This window comes from Diuraphis noxia, unplaced genomic scaffold (assembly GCF_037042655.1).
Source record: "Diuraphis noxia isolate RWA-SAM2 unplaced genomic scaffold, SU_Dnox_SAM2 contig0001, whole genome shotgun sequence".
Taxonomy (NCBI): domain Eukaryota; kingdom Metazoa; phylum Arthropoda; class Insecta; order Hemiptera; family Aphididae; genus Diuraphis; species Diuraphis noxia.
In genome coordinates this window covers 51,896,633-51,917,825 of record NW_028301711.1, presented here as the reverse complement: position 1 = coordinate 51,917,825, position 21,193 = coordinate 51,896,633, and the positions used below count along the sequence as shown (strand labels likewise).

At 27.0% G+C, this 21,193-nt stretch overlaps 2 protein-coding genes across 3 annotated transcripts; both read right to left on the bottom strand.

The window, feature by feature from the left end:
• Window positions 1-6,799: 6,799 nt before the first annotated feature.
• Window positions 6,800-20,694, bottom strand: LOC107168942 (facilitated trehalose transporter Tret1-like). Of its 2 annotated transcripts, none has more exons than XM_089217188.1 (5): window positions 20,536-20,694; window positions 20,290-20,425; window positions 18,649-18,834; window positions 10,140-10,970; window positions 6,800-7,164 (listed from the first exon to the last, which is right to left on the bottom strand). In XM_089217188.1, exons 1-5 carry the CDS (start codon window positions 20,569-20,571, stop codon window positions 6,923-6,925), a joined length of 1,431 nt encoding a protein of 476 aa, XP_089073314.1. In that variant the 5' UTR covers window positions 20,572-20,694; the 3' UTR covers window positions 6,800-6,922. The 2 variants fall into 2 exon arrangements, with proteins under 2 accessions (XP_089073314.1, XP_089073315.1); XM_089217189.1 differs by lacking the exon at window positions 20,536-20,694 and adding an exon at window positions 19,288-19,384 and having other exon boundaries at window positions 20,290-20,423.
• On the bottom strand, window positions 12,474-13,755 carry LOC149060881 (uncharacterized). Its single transcript, XM_089225891.1, has 3 exons — window positions 13,042-13,755; window positions 12,889-12,960; window positions 12,474-12,779 (listed from the first exon to the last, which is right to left on the bottom strand). The coding sequence occupies exons 1-3, from the start codon at window positions 13,165-13,167 to the stop codon at window positions 12,474-12,476; spliced, it is 504 nt and encodes a 167-aa protein (XP_089082017.1). The 5' UTR covers window positions 13,168-13,755.
• Window positions 20,695-21,193: the final 499 nt, after the last annotated feature.

Sequence of the window (21,193 nt, the reverse complement as noted above, 5' to 3'; positions counted from 1 at the left end):
AAAAAATTGAAATATAATATATATAGGTATATATAAATGAAATGTTATAGAACTGAAGTTTTCAACTAAAGCAGTTCAGCGTGTATTATATTATAATATTATATTGTCATGATATTGTTACAATACTATTAAGTTATTTCTATCACGATTTCTGTTTAAATTGCTGCACCGTTTTGTGACTAGACTTCAGGCAGTATTGTGGCATGTAATGCGAACGTGTTTGAGTGCTCTAATATTATATATTTTAATAAAAGACGCATTGTTGCTTAGCTACATATTATTATTATTTATTAAATGAATGTGTATAAGATCTGAGTTACAATATTCTGGCCGATCAGACAAATGATGACGAATAACAATCACGCAGCCTTATGTAATCCGTACACAATAGTCTTACCATTATAAACACATTATTATAATAAATACATTACATTAGCAGTTGACTAATGGTAAAAAAACAAACAAATAATATAAATGTAATATTGCATCCAATAGCCACAGCTGCCGCGTACCGTTTCTTTCTTTAAATAAAAAAAAAAAACACATTAATAATGGATATTGGGGTCATGATTCGACAATCGAGCGAATTAACTAATCGCATAACTGCAAGCGGAAGTAGCTCTTCTTCTCTCTAACGGGCAACGACGACGTTATATTATTGGTAATATAAAGGCACGAAATTAGTGACAGATAAACTAAAATTTAATGGATCTGGAATCGTATTTTTATTTAAAAAAAATAATAAGCTCGACAACCATAAAAAATATACGATGCTTGGATTTTGTATAGGTAGGTAGGTATGCTTATATTTTGAGCAGGGCTTGTAATAAAACGTTAATTTTTGATTTTAATTTTAAATGTAAAATATCAATTTTATAATTATTAAACTGTTGCCATTATCGATTTAATTATTTTATGGATTTTAATTAAACTTTAATCATATTTTTTATTTTATTTTTCGTTTTAAAATATTAATTTTCCATTTTTACTTTTATAATTTTAATTTTGATTTCTTACTACCTACCAGAAACCTCCGTTGTTTGCGTATTCTATAATATTCTATATTATTTTGACTGGCTGTGAATCGGGCCTAAGAAAACGAAGTATTATATGTTACTTATTATACTAATCATACTTACAGATTAAAAATAATATTATAATGGACGTATCAGTCATTGTTGACTTTAAAGTTTTAAATCAATTCGTGTATACGTATAAATTACTCTAAAATGATTGTTATTTTGGTATAGACTATAGAGTATAGAGTATTTATTTATTTATTTTTTTTGGTTTTACTATAAATTATTAGTATCATTAATGTAGATTTTGATGATGTTTTGGATGGTTTTTAACGATTTTATCAATATTTAAAATCGGTTTCAAACACTACTTTTAATAAATTAAATGATCAAAAAGACATTAAATGGATTAATGTGCTTATTAATATTTTTCTAACATTTTTCGACAACTCATTGTTTTTCAATAATGAAAAGTTTAAAACCAATCTGTAGGTATAGTTTTGATGTACCACTAGGATTATATCATACTCAATCGTCGAACATAGGCTGGTTACACTCGTAAAACAGAAGATTATATTTTTTACAAGTGGTTTTATAAGAATTTAAAAATATTGATTTGCTGATAACATGAAAAACCACTATTATTTTAAATCCATTCATTGTAAAATATATTATGTTAGAAAACAAAGTTAGAAAAGCTGTTTCTCAGGCTACAATCAATGTACGACGAGTCTTTAATGAAACTTTTAAAAATGAAATAAATATTATTGCAATAAGAAATTTAATTTTGTTTTTCATGCAACAATAATTCTGTTTTTGGTTATTTATTTGCTGTTAGAAAGTATTTATGGGCTCCGTCCGATTGCAGCCCATAGTAATAACCTTTTTACCTTTTCACCTATCCCGATTTTCAGTGGTTATTAAAATTAAATAAATATCTCGATCGCGTATAATACATATTTTGACATAAATATAACTATCGTATTTACAATTTCCAGTCTATTAAAGATAAATTTTCATTATAAATTCAATCCACTATTTTATACATACCATCCAAGTATATTTCTATTCTTCAATATTTTAAAGTAATGCCAAACAGATGATAAAATAAAAATTCAATCTATACTTTGTATTCCTCAGAAAACAAAAAAAACAAGTGAATAAAGAAAATTATTCAAATCCAAACTAAAAATTAAAAAGCTTGGAAATATCTAATTTTGGATTTTGTAAAAATAGTGAGTTATAAGAATCTACCTCTAACAGTCTAACACTATAACAATTTATTATTTTATTGACATAATATATTAATTGTATTTCATATATTTTTTATTGTAAACAATATATTATTTGATTATTTGTATATGTATATATATATATATATATATTATACCTATATTATATACAATCTTATAAAAGATCATTACAAAATTGTATATTTAAAAAATACATCTATTCAGAAAGTACTTAAATTCAAAAATTAATAGTTTTCCATGTATTTAAATACTTTTGAAATACTTTTTTCATTTAATTTAATAAAAGTTGCATCGCAAAATAATAGTTTTAATTTATTTATTATTTTTACTATTATTTTTTTTATTTTTTTTATTTATTATTATTTATTATTTATTTATATATATATTTATTTATTTTTTAATCTTTCTATTTTTTTTCAATCCTTCGTCTCTCTACTGCTTGTCGGCATTCTTCATTACACCATTTTTTCTTAGAACATTTTATTTTTCCTACATGTTGTATTGCAACTTCTTTAACTGCTTTGCTAAATCAACAATAACCAACAGACTAAATAATTATATTTTTATTGGTAGATAGGTTTGTTTTTTTAGGACCGTTTCGCTGCCTTGTGTAACGACGAGTAAACAGTTTCCACAAAAGATGATCATCTGGACGTACCTACTTATAGTTATAATATGTTCGTACATAAAAATCAAAGTAATATATCAACCATAAAAATTTGAAACCGTTCATTAATGCGAAAAAAATTAAAATTTTTACTCATTTGCCACATCCTCACATATTTACAATAAGTTAGTTATAGTTTTTTCTACACTATAAATTCCCTAGAAATAATTTATATAGCAAAACAACATTTGCTGGGTCAAATATATTTATATAAAATTAAGAAAAAAATTCAAAAAAAAAAAATGTAACTGTAAGACCAATTTATTTTTTTGAAATTTATATCAGGAAAAAAACTTATTGTAAAAAGAAAATTTCAAATTAAAATTTCAAAATTTTTTCAATTTTAAGTCCTGATAATATTACTGTGGTTCAATCAAAAACTATCGATGTGGATAGACTAAAATAATATTGTAAATATTGAATTGTATTATATCCCTCGACATCACAGTTAAGAGTACATTATTATAATCATTTGAAGCAATACGACCCCGGTAAAATAAATAATTAATACAAATCTAAAAACTAAACTGTTCTTAAATTGACATAATGTTGTAGTATCACATATTTACTGAATCGAATACTGAACATCTTGTGGTGAGATAAACAGCAGATATTTTTGTCTTTTTAAAATGACGACGTTATACAGAATATTATAGCCATTTCGGTACATATTGAATAATAAATTTTATTATTAACATAATATATTGTTATCACCTACTACTGCTTGTATATTATGAGCTTGTGTACGATATGACAGAACTTCGCAATTTAGCATCGACTTTACATAATTAAATTACACAGACTACAACTCGTTGGAAAAGCAAAATTACGTAATTATATATACGTATACATAAGTATACATGGTTACTACGAAAATCCATAATAATATATAGTGCAGTAGAATTATTTATAATATGAACAAAGAGAGTTATTACTGTGAACAACCGATGAAAGCCCCGTCACAAACACAATACGTGCGTATCATGATATAGTATAATATATTACCTACCTTCCTATATAATAATATAGTGTTCATGTCATGTTAATAGGTTATTTCAAATTTAGGATTGGGATGTTTAAGATTTTTCAGATGAGTTATAAATTCTCCTTTTACCTATGTAGGTACTCACAGTTCCAGATATATTTAATATAATATATTGTAAATCATTTTTTTTAACGAAATATTATTTAGTATTAACGTAAAAAGATAAATACATAATATGTAAAACGCAAAATCTAGAAATGTTGATGATAAAAAAAGTTAAAAATCAATTTTTAATTTAAAAAAGAAGAATGTCAAGTGGGTACCATTTACTATATGTCTAGTGGTCATTGTAATGATGTGTTAAATTATCATATGATATGAAAAACGGTTCTCAGTGAAGACGGCTTGTTAGTTTATAGTACTAACAAACATTTATATTTTAGGTTAATATTGCTAAAAAGTATTTATTTTTTTGTACTATAAATGATAGGTTCAGTGTATATTAGATAGTATTTTTTGATTACAAGAATATTAATGGGTACGTCTTATAAAGCTTGTTTTAAATTTCACTCTTTATTTATACAAATTAAATATTTCATAATTTTTAGCTAGAAAATAAAATGCAAAATGTTGTGATTTTAACCACGATTAAAAAAACTTATAAGACACCTTGTATTAGATTTTCAAGCTGTTCGATACTCCAAAACTTTGTTTATAAATATTGATAGCTAAAAAAAATTAAAAATATCTTTAAATTACTAAGCTCAAAAACTACTATTTTAAAAAGATGGTGATTTATGCAAATATATCAATTACCAAATATATGTTGGGTGTTTATTTTTTTAAATGACAATAAAATAAGATAATTGTTACATTAGAAATCGTTAGTTTAGAGACTATTCAATATAGAAAATATTGTTACTTTAAAGAATCATAAAAAAATTAATTTAACTTGTGGTGCATTTTTGTTTTTAGATATAAAAAAACTTAAGAGAACTTTCGTATTAAATGATCAAGTTATTAGATCAAAAGAAACATGTTTTATCTACAGTAATCACAAAAAAACTTCAAACAACAATCGAAAATTTCATATGCCTTTAAATTACTCCTAGTTTAATCAAAATTTTATGGTATATAGAAAATTCTAATATAAACAATCATTGAAAATCTTATGTACCTATCTATGGTTTTTATATCTTAGTTTTCTTTCTGAGTAACAATTAAAAATAAAATCGATTTCGTCAAAAACTAGTTGTCAAATATTTTAGTTTTTCCTTAATTTTAGAATTCTGAGCGGTGAATTGAATTAATTGATTTCAAAATTATGTGTGTTTTTCACTTTTAGTTTAATTTTTTTTTTATCTGTGTACGTCATAATAAATTTTAAAACTAATGCTTCAATTTACAACTTCAGTAGCTTTTTCAGTTGGAAAATGAATCTAGTTGGTCAACATTTTGAATTTCCCTGTAGTTTTCAAAAGTACCGGTAAAAACAGAAAAGTTGTACACTTCCTTGATTTTTTTTTGGAGAGTTATTAAATACCCATGTATATTTTTTCATGTATTCTAAATTTAAGAGGGCTGTTTCTAAAATAATAACTCTTTTTTAACACTTAAGTTGCATATTTGTTTTAAGGACTTACATCGTACTAAGTACCTACTTAGTCTTCTTAAAATGTTAAGCTTATTTTTCTTCAAGATTGAATAATATTCATGTTAATGTGTTGGTTTAGGCAAGCCATTGCAAAAAAAATGTTGTTACTTCACAAATCAAATTCCAAAACATAACAATGAACATTAAGTTCATTTTAGTTTATTCAAGTTAATTAAGTAAAAATAAAAAACAAACTGTACGAATTTATTTAGCAATTAGAATAAATAACAACAATTTATAAAATTAATTATTTTAAGTCTAAGCCTTATCGGTATTGTAACATGATAGTAAATTCAAAACGAGAAAATAAATCTAATTGCACTAATAATAGAATGGCCTTTATACCAAGTGAATTATACATATCTAAATATCTTGTATTAATATATAAAATATTGTACAAATATATAATATATATTAATGTGTGTGTGTATTATTTTAATAAAAATAATTTTTTACTTTGAATTAGATATACATTAATTTAGACTATTCAAATTATATTGCGATCGCCTTATTTTTTTATAAACACATATATATTTTTAATGTTTTGAAAATATAATTTTGATTGATATTTATTTTATCGTAATATATAAAAAAAAAAAAATACTTTTGATTTAATACGAGTATTTTTATAGTATTTATAGTATTTTTATAGTATTTATTAAGTATGTACGTGCACCTAGTTAATATTATTCGTTTGATGAACATTTTGAAAATGTGAAAAAACCCAATTAATATTAAAAACTTTGATTACCAGTCAATTATATTTCGATGGCTGACGATATTTGTTTTGACCGCAAAATACTTGCTTCAGTCTCAGAAAAAATGTTTTTGAAGCTCTTTATTTGTAAATCTTTAAAAATAGTTCAAGTATTTGAGATTAAAAGATAAAGATGAAATTAAGATATAACAATGAATATTACATCTAATTATTGTTCGTTAAATTAATAAACAAATAAATCATAAAAGCGTGTAGTAGATTTTGATAACGCAAAAAAATTTATATGAATTATATACCACGTGAGTGAGCTTATGTATTAAAAAAAATGAGTAACAATAGATTAACGATAATATCGTATTTAAAGTGTACACGTATAGTTTAAGAAGAAATAAAATAAATTTACTATTATGATTTGAATCACCGAATGTCAAAGAGACAATTTTACCATTAATAAACATTCAGTAAATATTTCATCAACGTAAATAAAACAATATTAGAAGAACTAACTCAATACAAATATAATGATATTTTTGTATATATAATATATATGTATACATACAACTACAATATATATATATTTATATAATAATAAGTACGGCTTCCATAAGTACATAAATTAACATAGGTCACGGGATGTTGATATTCTTAATTTTCTTCTTTGGTTCGAAAAATGATATGACTTCGTCTAGAGTTTTCCCCTTAGTTTCGGGCATAATAAATACAGCAAATAACACGTTTAACATACAGAAGAAAGCGAATATCGACCAAACTATTTCTATTCCTAAATTTAAAACCAGTGATGGATATATTTTGCAAATCATAAACCAAATAATATATCCGAATGTCTGCACAACTCCATTCATAACACCTGAAATAAATACGAATATAATGTATCTTAGACTGCTATAAATAAGTGAAATTAATTTTAGACATAGTAGGTTATGCAATCATATAATATATCATGTTACATTTATATCATACATAATATAATTAAATAACAATAATTTAAGTTTGTATGAGCCATATTATTACCTTTACTAAGTACTAAGTAGGTATTAAAAGAATTTATGTAATTAATTGAAATTCAAAGCACATAAAATAGACAATTGCATTAAAGTATTCTGAATTAGATACATTTTATGTCATCATATATGTATAGGTTATAATGATTAAGCTGTGCACCAAATGGAAGGAGTTGGCGATCAAGGTAGTGACGAACGTGGGGAAGGAGGAACTTGAAAAAGCTATACGGAAAGATTTCCTAATACAACCAAAAAACATCCTTCCGAAGTTAAGTAGTAGTTAAAAAAAATAGTTTAATTTAGTTAAGCAATTAATCGTGAATGATATAAACGTGGTAAAAGACGTCATTCCCCGGTAAATGACATAATTTACCTAAAAATTGGTAAACGTTGTAAATGTAGACATTCTTCGGTTATTGTCGTCAATCATCAGTTTAATTGGAGAATGATGTTTAAAACAAATTTTCAAAGCTCGATGTCGGTACAATTGTCCGTGTCCTAATACTAGATGTTGATAGAGCACGAGGTTCTCCGCGTAATTTACTTGCTGTTATTATTTCATGCGATGATTACATGTATAATTTATGTAAGGCAATTTTAATTTGATAATGTTTATTTAATTTAAATAAAATAAATACCCGAATGTTTGAACCAGGTACAGAATATGGGGTGTTGAAACACTAATATACACGAGCACAAATTTCTCCGTGTAAAGAAAAATGTCTAGAGCTAGAAGAAGCCATGAAAAAAATTAAAGACAGGGAAATAACATTAAGAGAAGCAGCAGGACATGGAATAGCTGGTCATAAAGGATTTAATCGATGCAACTGCAAAACTGGTTGTGGTACTAAAAAATGTTCTTGCAATGTAGCGAAAGTGTTGTGCAGTTCAAAATGTCATGGTAACCAAAATTGTACAAATAAATAATTTGTAATATGCACGTATTTCATTATTTTTTTATTTTAACAATAAATCATTATTATAAATAGTACCTATAGTAAAAAACTCATTATTTGAGATTTATCATCATTTACCGCTAGTTTTGGTAAATGACATCAATGACCGGTGATAGATGTACATTTGAATTTAAAATTTGGTTTTTTACATCATTTACCTACATAATTGAATCATTTTGGTAAAAGACGTCATTCACCGGAGAATGACGACATTCACCAATATTCATCTTTTACCGTTACATATATCTAGATGGTCTGTGCCCATTTTGCACATACATTTGCATTTTGCATATATTTAAAAATTACATGACGTATACATTTAAAAACTGTTGCGTTTTTAATTACAATAAACGATATAAGAATGCAGAAAAATGCGTTGCTATTTCTCTACCTCATTCATGATACCAAAATGAAAAAAAAATATGTAGGAGAAGGATGCGTAAAGTGACTCACCAGAGTTCGATGAATTATTTTGGCTGCATGCGAATTGCGTCTCGTGGCAATAAATTTCTTCTGAATCGCATCCCAGGTACTTTTGGGGGTGATACTAGTTGAGTCCCGGGCGTTTTTGGGATCATACTAATTGCACGATGAATTGTTTTTAAGTACATACTTATTGCGCTCTTATGTTACTAAAACTAAACAATATTTCCCTTCCTGTCTTTTTACAGACTAAAGGTTATTGAGTGTAATAATGATTATTATTATAGTTAGGTTAAAAATATTGTTTTTGCTTATGTATTATTATTGTATTATTGCATTTGTAATTTGAACCATAAAAAAAATATTATGCTATCGGTACAATTTTAAAGATAACTTATTCATGAATTCGAATCTATTAATTTGTTTCAATAGAAAATATGCCGTTGTTTGTTTTAATTTTTTTCTTTATTAATTATGGAGTTAGAATGTTTGTTTAAGTGAATGCTACGTTGATTTATACTTGTAGAGTAGGAAAAAGTTAAAACTGCACAGCGACAATAATTATGTTTGTCTACAGAACGTAATTCATAAGAAAATTATCAAAGCTTTAACATAATCGTTTTATTACATTGAAAATACTAAAAAAAATAGTTTTAAAATAACCAATAATTTGGTCTTTAAACATTTTATAAATCAGAGGTAATGGAGACACAATTAGTATTATACCCCTTTATACGGGAAGAATTTTGTAAGCAGCTTTTATATTTTACTTTTTTAATAAAAAAAGTTTAAAATAGCAACTATTCCCTCTAAAATGTAATAAGATGTTACAATTTTTTGAAATTCATTTATTTTTATATGCAATTGTCTACTTTACTCACACTATCAGAATAAAATGAACAGTCCCTGTAATGATATTCTTAGCTCAATAGTTTGAATCATATTAGGTTCATGTTTCTATATTATAATATTAATTTAAATTACCTACTAAAAATAACTTGAATACAATTTATATACCTATTCACTATACACATAGAAAAAATATTTTCCCAAAAATAAACTATGGCCTAAGATATTTTATGTACATAGCTGAAAATATTTAAACATACATCATTTGAAGTTGAAAGATTTTGATAAACACCACACACTAGATTGAATGACTATAGTCATAATAATTATTTATCTACAAATAAGAGTATTTATCTCTTTCATAAGAACTGCAGCGTAATTAGGATAGAGGTAATCAGTACCTATCAGCTGAAAAGATAAAACTCGGCTCTTATATGATATTTTAAACACTATATGGCGAAGAAAACAATCGGAAAATTTACGCTTTTCACTGTTGTTACTTTCTCGTTCTTTCCCCTATGTAATGTTAACTTATATGCATCGTGAGAATCAAATAACAATTATAATATTTAATTTATCGTGATTATTATTACCTTTTACCTCCATCGGGAAAACCTCACCACACAGTATCCAAGGCATGGGGAGAATACCCATCTGGGCGAACAGCATGTATAATAAGAATGCGATAATGAGAGTTATTTGAAACGGTGGATCCTGGACGCCTGCGAATACCTTAATATAGGCGATGACTATGAGCAGCGACACACCCATACATCCACTGGAAATCATGACGAGCGTCCGACGCGCGACGCGGTGCATCGATGCGAAAATCAAGACGCCTATCACCCGGGCTATGGACAGTAACAACGAAATGCTATTGCTTTCCCATGGCATCTTGCAGTCTCTGACAATATCTGTCGAGTAGAACAGCAGAACGTACACCCCACTTCCCTGCTGGAAGACAAAGAACGTCAGCGTGACCACCGTCGGCAACCACACGTTGCGCCGCAGAAACAGTGACCAGTACGGTGACGATGACAATGGTGATGACTCATTAGGTGTGACGGGCGAGACTTGCGAGTTGGTATTAAATTCTATGGGTACAGCTGTCCGTTCGACCACAGGAGCCGATGCATTCGTAATATTACCCAAGTCCAGCCATCTGTCTACTTTGTCCGCCTCGGTGGCTCGTCCCTTTGTCCTGAGCCACATCGATGGTTCCGGCACCATGAACAGCGTGAAGAAATTGACCAAGTTTACCGTAAAAATGATACTGGATATGGTTTGCCACCGGAAGTACATGGCCAGTATGGATTCTACAGCCATGCCCAGGCTAACAGACAAGGCGACCAAAGTTATGTATAGCGGTCTCAGATCAGCTGGTGTTATTTCGGCAATATACAGAAACATGCACGTACAAATACCTGTTAAGTGAAATAGTTTGAGTTAGTTGTTACATTGTTAGGGAGACGAATTATTAATTTATTTCGGCAAAATACAATTGTTTAATAGGGACACCAGTAACTTAATTGGTTTCAAGGGTCATAAAATAAACTGAAATTTTTTACGCGTAAATAGTTAAATATAGGTTCCTTATGTTATTTTAAACAGATAAATATATTGTCACTAGCTGATTTCGTGCACACATGGTTGATCATTGAAAATGCCAACTCTACGCGAACCCTAATAATATACGTAGGTATATAATTTTTAATAAAAAATTTATCGCCGTCACAATTATTGCTATTTATTGAAATGCATATGGATATACAATTTATTTTTGATTTTCTTACTGATGCATACACAAAAAAATCATAATGAATCAAGGTCAATAATTTTAGGAGATGTAAATAATATAGCTAAATAGAGTAAATAAATGTCTCAAGATCTTCACATAATATAAATAGAACATATTGCTATACAAATTAACTAATATATCATAATTTAAAAAATAAATATTCCTCGAGGAAAATAGTTCAGAACTAAATTTTGGCGCCTATAAAACAGTATAGAAAAGAGAAGATGCTATATTTAAAATATATAAATGTAAAATTAAATTAAAAATAAAGTAAATGATAACAAAAAAAGCGGGTAGTTGGATATCACTGCTGTATAGTAGTTTACAAGTGGGTTAATGGGTGTCGCGGTAAAAATATTGCAACAAAAACGTCGTGATAAAAATGTTGCCAAAACAAAAATGTCGCAGGTAGTAATTATCGCCGAAGTCGTCGATGTGGATCGTAGTAGTTCCGGTTTTCGTTCAGTCGTAGATAAGGTTAGATTAGATTAAACACCTACGAAAATAAAGTTATGTATACATATTAGTCAGTGGCGGTCAAATGATTTTGTCATGGGGGGGGGGGGGATAATATGGCCAATTTTTTTAACATCCATAATTTTATCATTAAAAATATAATTTATGGCTATGTGTAATTCTAATATCAATTAATACAATTATGAGAAATACAAACTTTATTTATAACTTAGTTAGGTATACAGACTTTATAAATATATTATACTATTATAGCATTAACAATATTTTACATACTTTTACATACAATTTATACATACTACTGAAACAAATAGGACCATAATCTCTATGATCTCTTAAAGCTATTTCCTGTTGGCCGCATAACATCACACATTCAATGATTGGAATTAAACGCTTTCGATTTTCTTCAATTTGTTTCATTCTAAAAATTAAATTAAAAAATGTAGTTCAAATATATTTCGTACATCTATATTCTATTTATAGATTTATATTTAATTAAAGGTTAAATAGGTATACTTATTATTTTTATGTACCTTTCACTATCAATACGGTTTATAATCGAAGAACTCTTATTTAAATAAACATTTAAAAAGTTATCAGATTTCAGTAATGCAGTTTTATGGTATTCCAAATTTGCATGTTTCTTAAACACGTATCAAAATATAGAAAAATTATAAATAAAATTTTCAATAAATTTGTTTATAAATATACATACTTCTGTAGCTTTTTTGTAGTTAGTAAAAGCCTCCAATACAAAGGTTCCTAATTTTTGACCACCAATACCACCATTTGTTGAGAAAACAACACAGTATTTGCAAAAAGCACCTTGGTATTTTTCAGAATAGGCCAGCCATTTATAAGCATTGAGCCAATGGTGTTTGAATTTTAAGCCTCTTTTGGCATTACAATCAAGTAATGGAAATGGAAATGTAGCTGGTGGTATCCACACATCTTTAAGAATCTGAATCAATTTTAGTTGTATTAATTATAGGTAATGATGAACTATAACTACGCATGGAAGTAATCTAAACAATAAATAATAAATTGCTGACAAAAGTTGTAATTCTTACCAAATATCTATCAGCATCGGTCAAGGTACTATTAATGTAGGATTCAATGTCATGAACGTTTAAATCAACAGTCTAGAACAATAATTTTAATCAAAATTCTCATTTTCCTCATAAATTAAACATTTATATTAATTTTAATAAAATAAATATTACCACTAAGTCCACAACTTGATTTTCTGTAAGGATATTAGTGATCTTACTTATTTTTTCATCTGCCGAGCGTTTAGAAGTACAGCAAGTTGCATCAAAATAACTAGTAATTTTCCTTTTATTAGACATAATAATGGTAAAAATGTAAAATAAACAATAGTCAATAATACAGACACAGACACCGACTGTATAATTGAGTTAATTGACACTTTAGTACACTACACGGACACAGTGACACACCACACACAGTAGAAAACACGTGTACGAAAGACTATGATAAATGATAACTTTACTAATATTATGACAAATAACAATCAATGTTTCAAGTTTTCAACCGACTACGTAGTATTGAAATATATACCTATTACCTACCGATCGTACTGTTATCGCCCGTATCGGCCAATGTTCTGGAAAAGTGTAGAGCGTGTTGTTATTGAAAATTCTTAATCATCGAGTGGGATAATACGGGATTCCCATAATATTATATTTTGTGTAAACAACTAAATATTAATAACAATAATATCCTAGTAGTAGTACCTAAACTTGAGTCTAGATAATAATATTATTATAGTCTTGTCATAAAAAAATATTCCGACATTCTTTCGAAATTTATTTTTAGAAAAAAAAATAGAACAATATGTAATGCATTATACAATATGCTTTATTATAAATTGTTATAAATAGGTATTTAAAAAAAATGCATGGGGGGGATCTATCCCCCTCATCCTCCCCCCCGTTTGACCACCACTGATATTAGTGTGTAATGCGATGTATCATGTGATGATTATGAAAATCGATCAATTAACGACTACCTGCGTGGAATTTCGTATAACTTCCAATATCAATTAACATAAAAATATAATTTATTATTTTGTACATTATACAATTATTCGATATATAGATATATTTATTTTTTGACACAATTTTATGAAATACCAGATATCTAATATTCTTATCGTAATATCATGGTAACTAATTTTAAAATATTAATATAAAATATAAATGCGATAACGATTAACGAACACTGCGTTAGAAACTCATATGGATATGACTATATTATATAATTTAATATTAATAAATAAATTATACCTATTATTAAAATACATATTTTGAGTTTTTACTACATATTTTGATTTCATAAATACATATAAATCCAAACCCTAATTATAATATTAATATTATATTTTTCATATTCTTGACATCGCGATATTTTTGAATTCACGGCTTTTTTGTTTTTACGACATTTTAACCCCTTCACATTATGACGTGTATTCGGGTTAATGTAATGGAAGGTATTAAATTTGAACTCAATGATATTACATCATTGTATAGGTACAAAAAACGATTTTGAGCGGAGATGATTGGTTATTCTCGAATATTTATACTATATTAAGAGGACGCTACACCCGCATGTGTTGTCTCCGTCTTACAAGTGCGTAACATTGCAAAAACTGTTTCGCACGGGAAAGAACCGAGAAGGCTACAGTTATAACTAAGAAACGAAATTTTCACCACATAATAAGGAGAACATTTACTGTGCAACGTTGTTTTCAATTTTTCGATATCACAAATAGAAAAAAAGTTCTTATTGTTTCAAAATTCATTAATTTTGCGTTTTTCAAAATCGAATAACTTTTATTTCAGTTCTAATATCAAAAAAATAAAAACAACGTTGCACAGTCGAGATTCCCTTTTATCTGTGGTGAGAATTTCGTTTCTTAGTTATGACTGTAGCCTTTTCGGTTCTTTCCCGCGCGAAACAGTTTTTGCAATGTTACGTTCTTGTAAGACGGAGACAACACATGCGGGTGTAGCGTCCTCTTAATGATATTGTTATTATTAAAAAAAAATGTAGGTACCTAATATAAAATAAATTCAAAATCAATCAAATCTGATTCATTATATACCCGACTCCTTCAGTCATTCATGGTATATAAAATATGCTATTATGTATTAAGTATTAATATAAATGTAAATAATTAGGTAAGTTTACTCTTGGTTCAGTAAAATTGCAATGAGGTCCGTAAATGGTCTACCCTTGATTTATAACTTTGAATATTTTCATTTATAAGTTGTTTCCCCCTAGTTCTGATTGAAGTGAAGAGTTTTTCATTACTACAATAATCAATTAATACAATATTTATTTCAACTGACGTTTTTCTGTACATCGCTGTTAACAAAACGATACTAACAATACACATGATTTCTCATCAATTTGATTTGATTTCTCTTATATTAGACAAATATTACTTTTTTTTTATGAATATTATTATGGAATTGTACTTTTTTTTATTTGTATAGATTTTCATGAATGATAATTTATTGTATACAAATTAATCAAATGCTCTTGGTTTTCAAATTAATCATTTGTGATTATAATAAATTTTCATTATTACTTTGTTATGTTTACTAAGTGGTTCCTATTCATTATTACATGCTGAGCATCGTATAACTATTTCACGCCTTCATTATTTCAGACTGATCTAATGCAAATTAGATCATTTTAAATTCTGAGCAAAGCGATGAATGTGTTGTTTTTACAATAATGTGTTTTTATATACATATATTTTTTTTTTTGTGTATGTATACGATAAGTTGTCGAAATCATGCTTCGATTTTCAACTTTTGTAGCTTTTCGGGTTGGAAAGTAAATCTAGTTCATACATTGGGGAGGTTAAATTTTGAAATTCCCCGTAGTTTTAATAAGCGCTGGGAAAAACAAAATAAAAATTAAGGAAAAACTTAGAAAATTTCTAGAGTATACTTCACAAAATAATTGTAATAGTAATGTCGTTAATGACATATGAATACTTTATACAGAATAACATATTTTATATACTATGAATGACTGAGTAAGTAGGGTACACAGTGAATCAGATTCGATTAATTTTGAATTTATTTTATAGGTACCTACTACATTTTTTTTTTTTGAAAAAATAACAATATTATTAATATAGCTTGAAATATTTTAGGAAGACAAAACGTCTCCACTCAAAATCATTTTTCTTGTACAATGATATAATATCATACCTAGCATACAAAATTAATACCATCCATTACAGCAACCCATTTGTGAATTGCTAACAGCAAAGTGACAGCCCGCTTTTTTGACTTGGAATATCTAGGATATTAAAATAATAATTTTTTTATGGCTTAAATTGACCATATTTCATTATTTAGTGTTAACTAGATAGCTAATCTAGATTTTTTGTTAGTTATCGTTACCTCACGTGCATGCGTTATTACAATTTTAACACGGGGTTTTTATTTTAAATGTTCTTCAATGTTATTGATTGGGGGCCGGAGTGATGCAGTGGTCACTCAGTTGACTACGACTGACACAGTCATTAGTTCGATTCATAGCAAAGTGAAAAAAAAATTTGTGTGGTTCTACGTTATCATTGAATCCTCACGCTGTCTTCCGATTACGTCATCCGGTTTCCAACTAGGTCCCACTCCACTGAGAGTGAAGACCGCACATGTCTCCTCTTGGAGAAGGGGGATAGCATCATGTATATAGTGATATATAGGTACATAGTTAAATAGATCACATGATCTCCCTACTACCCACTTGTGATAAGCATTGAAGAAGACCTAGAGGTTGTTTCAATGAACAAATACAAAAAAAAAAAATCAATGTGATTACACCTTAGTATTTGGCCGAATTAGCAATCAATTATAGTGTCAATTATATTCTTTTCCTCACTTTTATTAATACCTAGTACCTACATATTATATAATGTAATAAAGATTTGTTCTGGTGAGTTAAGACTAGACAAGTTTCGGTATGAAAGAGTTATTAAAGTAAATTAGTCACTAGTTTTTATTTTATAGTGTTTCCCTAGAATGGTGTGTTTGGAAAAATACCATCGTATACGATATTGCTATGAATCTATGCTCCAGTGTCTAGAAGTAAAATTATAACTTAATATTTTACAATTTGATCAAATGAAGAAAATTATAGTGGAACCCTCGATAACTCGAACTTCTATAAGTCAAATTTTCGACAATTCAATGGAATTCCATACAATATATGCTATTGAGGTTTTCCGTAAGTCAAGTTTTCGATAACTAGAATTTTTTTCTCCCTCAACAGATTCAAATTATTGAGGTTTCACTGTATTTGTCGATTTAATTATTTTTACATATCATATTTCACATTATGATATACACCTACTAACTATACTATTATTGTAGTTATACAATAAAAATAATAGTGTGAAAGAAACAGAAGATTAACTACAGAGTAAAATTCATCTAGCATACTCACTATCTATATTCTTAATTTTTCGAGATTTTTTTATGCTACTTAGGAGTGTGTTATAATGATACTACCTTTTGTTTTTCAAATAAGGAACCTCATTTTAAATTATTAAGTGGATTATTTTTAAAAAAAATATTGATGAACCTAATTCTTATTATACATTTCAACAAGAATTGTATTAATTGTTTAAGTGTTTATACTAAGAATAATATAAATCCTTAAAAATAGTTAAAAAAAAATATACCTAGATGTAATATTGAGTATAAAGTTATTATACTTAGACGGTTCTTAAAAATTCTCTATTACTAAAATTTTCAAAATCAACATAACCCTCAAACTCATTATTTTAGAAATCATTATAGCACGCAAAGTTAAATAACTCGAAACTTACTCATTCAAGTTATAAAGTAGGTACCTACATCAATATTTTTAGAAAAGCTATCCTCTTAATAGTTTAATTGAGGAAATGAGAGTTCTCATTTGAAAAATAGAAATATCATCTCAATATATTTCTCATATAATACAAAAAATCTCATAAATCTTAAAATAATATGGTCTTTAGCAAACTTAAAACTACTAAAAATCTGACTTTGGATAACTGTAGTTTTAAAGAAAAAAAAGTTATTGAGTGTGCTTGATGAACCACTCTGTATATTATACCTTTGTTATAGAAGCAATGGGGCATTTTTTTCAATACTATAATTATTTTAATTATTTTTAGATTTTATTTTTTTATGAAACCACATATTTTATTCATAAAATCAACATTACAGATGATTTAACAAAAAAATATAGGTACTAAATTGATTCCTGCATGTGGTTTTCAATATGATAACTTACCATAATTCCCGTTTAACGAGAAACAAAGATAAGTATGTATTTCCTTAATCTACTATACTTACCCTGAGAAAATACGAAAATTCTACATTATCACTCCCAATGAACAACCAATTAATCTAATAGAACAGAAGGGATGAACTGAGTATAAAATATTGAAAGAAATACCTAGTTACAGAAGGTGTCGTTTGTGAGTTAGTGAGTAATGTTGTGAATCCACAATATAACATTACACAAATTATCCATAGTAAAATATTATTATATACATATTATGTTTAAAATATTAAGTTTCTTGACACAATCAACTGTGAATAACGAAACAAATATTTTTGTGATGTTTATGAATTTTCAGATCAATTGTATGTAATAAAAACTATACAACCCAATATTGCAGAACACATAATATTATGTTTTATATTATTGGAAATATTGTAATCGTACTTTTTTGAAATAACTTATTATACGATTATCAATTATATATTTTAGAAATAAGATATTGCTGAACTCACCGAACGGGATTCCAAGTATAATTTTTCCAATTAATAATGTGGTATAAGAGTTGGCCAATGTAATTAATAGCCAACCTATACCCATTGGTACGCATATGATTTGAACAGTTTTTTTTCTACCAAATACATCCATTAGCACTCCCATTATGAGTAAACCGATCGGACATATAAATACCGTAATACTTGCTGAAATAAATTGTAAAAATATTTTATTACAAATCAATATCATTATAGTTTGTAATATCATAATCCACAGAATGGTGTGCGTAGTAATTACTAGTACCTATTTAATGTGAATTCTAATGAAATAAAAATAAGAATATGGTCATTGGTTTTTAATACAATTATTGAAATACTCATATTATTGTTCGTAAAAAATATATAATTTATAAAACATATTTTCTAATATAATTTACTAGGTGCTATAAGATTTCAAAGCAATAATTAAAGTTGATATAAGAAAGTTGAGAATAACCAGTGTATGAAAGTATAATTATCCAGAACTGGGATCTAATACAATAATAGTTTAGGTAACTATATTTTATATTTAAAATGCATTATTAAAAAGTTATGATCAGATGCATTTTAAACATGGTCATTTGGAAGTGAGTTTAATAAATTATACAGAAATTGTCATACCGTATTTTGGGAAGTAATTTTTGTTTGTCGTAACTATGTAATTGTATAATTTATATTGGTAACACATTTAATAAACAAGAATTTTTGTTTTGTATCGCTAAAAAAAAAACAATACGCATTATACAAATTAAGATAAAAGTAAAAACAGTATATTATCATTTTGTAACGCTAAATTCTCACAATTAAAATAATGTATGTTGCCAAATTTTTTTAACTATATCCCAAGTGGATATGTAGAGTACTTTAGGAGATACTTGACAGCTCAAAGATGAATAATTTAGATACATAATACAGTAGTTCCTCATTCAACGTTGGGGTTAGGTTCTTAGAAAATACGACGATAAATGAAAAAATGTTGATCAAAATATTTTTATATATACACATTATTTTAATGAGTTCCAGCCAATTATTAACGATGTATCTACATATTTATAGTAACAGCACGATTTAAAACCTTGTTTTGTATTGGATTTCAACAAATTAATTATTGTACTAAAATTCAATGAAAATATATTATCGCACGGGCTTACAATTTATTCCATAAAACCCTTTCACTGCCAGACAATTTGTACACTAAACATGTCCTTGCCACATAAATTTAACTTTCTTCTTCTTACTTTTAATATCTCGAAAGATGTAATGAACCAACCTACAAAGTTTATAAAACTCAAAAATTATTATTGACTTAGATCAGATGAACATTTGGATTATAAATATAATAAATATAAATACAGTCAGGTAGCGATAATTAAATAATTAAAAGAAGATAAAAAATCGTTTTAGGATACTGAACTTGATTAGTTGAAGTATTCGTTAATTTTGAACCATATACTTAATATTTAACCTAAGTACAACTTAAGAAAAAAGCATTTTAATACATTTTTTGCTTTAGTTTTACTTAAATACCTAACGCTACAATTTTGATATGTGATTAAAAAATATTACATGTATAATATATATATATATATAAAAGTATTATGATATGTTCAATAATCCACATACTTAACCAAGATTCCTCTTCAATACTCAAATGTATTGTTGATGAAGGCTCTCTAAGTTGCGCCATAAGTGTAGATGAAAATGTATACAAAGAGCCAATCAATAATGAAGATGAGCAAATCATGGTGGAACAAAATATCTAAATGTAGGTACCACAAATTATAAATTAAGATAATACTAATATTATACGATTTCAATATCATCATTAAAACATTATAAAAATATAATATTGTTGATGTTTATACTCACAAGTTTTAAGTGACATTGTAATTGTCTGTGTTTCATTTTCTAATTTGTTTATGAATATTACAATTAAATAAATTAATGCTTTTTAAAACTAATTATAATTGATATTAGTTCACATCAAAACTAATAGATTTTAACACGTAGGAATCAACCTCACACTCGAATGTGGCGAAATTATATGGATAAATTGGTAGTCGTTAAGACATTTTATACAGCTGTATCTATACAAATTTAATTGGTTATCAGTAAAGCCACTTGATAAACCCACGTGAATCCACACATAGAAAATAAAGTAATTCAGTAATTAATATCTTTAATACAGGGTGACGAAAACGAGGAAATATTGATGAAATATTATATCAGCTTTCTCTGTTTCTCATAAAATAATTGATAAATAATATTAAATGATTATAATAATAAGGGAGGTGACATTTTGATTCATAAGAATACCTAAAAATATAATTTTTCCCAGTGGAATAGTAGATAAAATTATCCACATGGATAAGTGTTTCTTAAAAATAATATAATTTCATGACCAGATCACATTATCATCAATAATTATTAATTAGGTACCATATATATATAAAAAAAGGGTGAGTAGGTAATACTTTGCTGTACATTAAGGGTCTAGAGCAGTGCTGCACAACTTGGTGGTTACGAA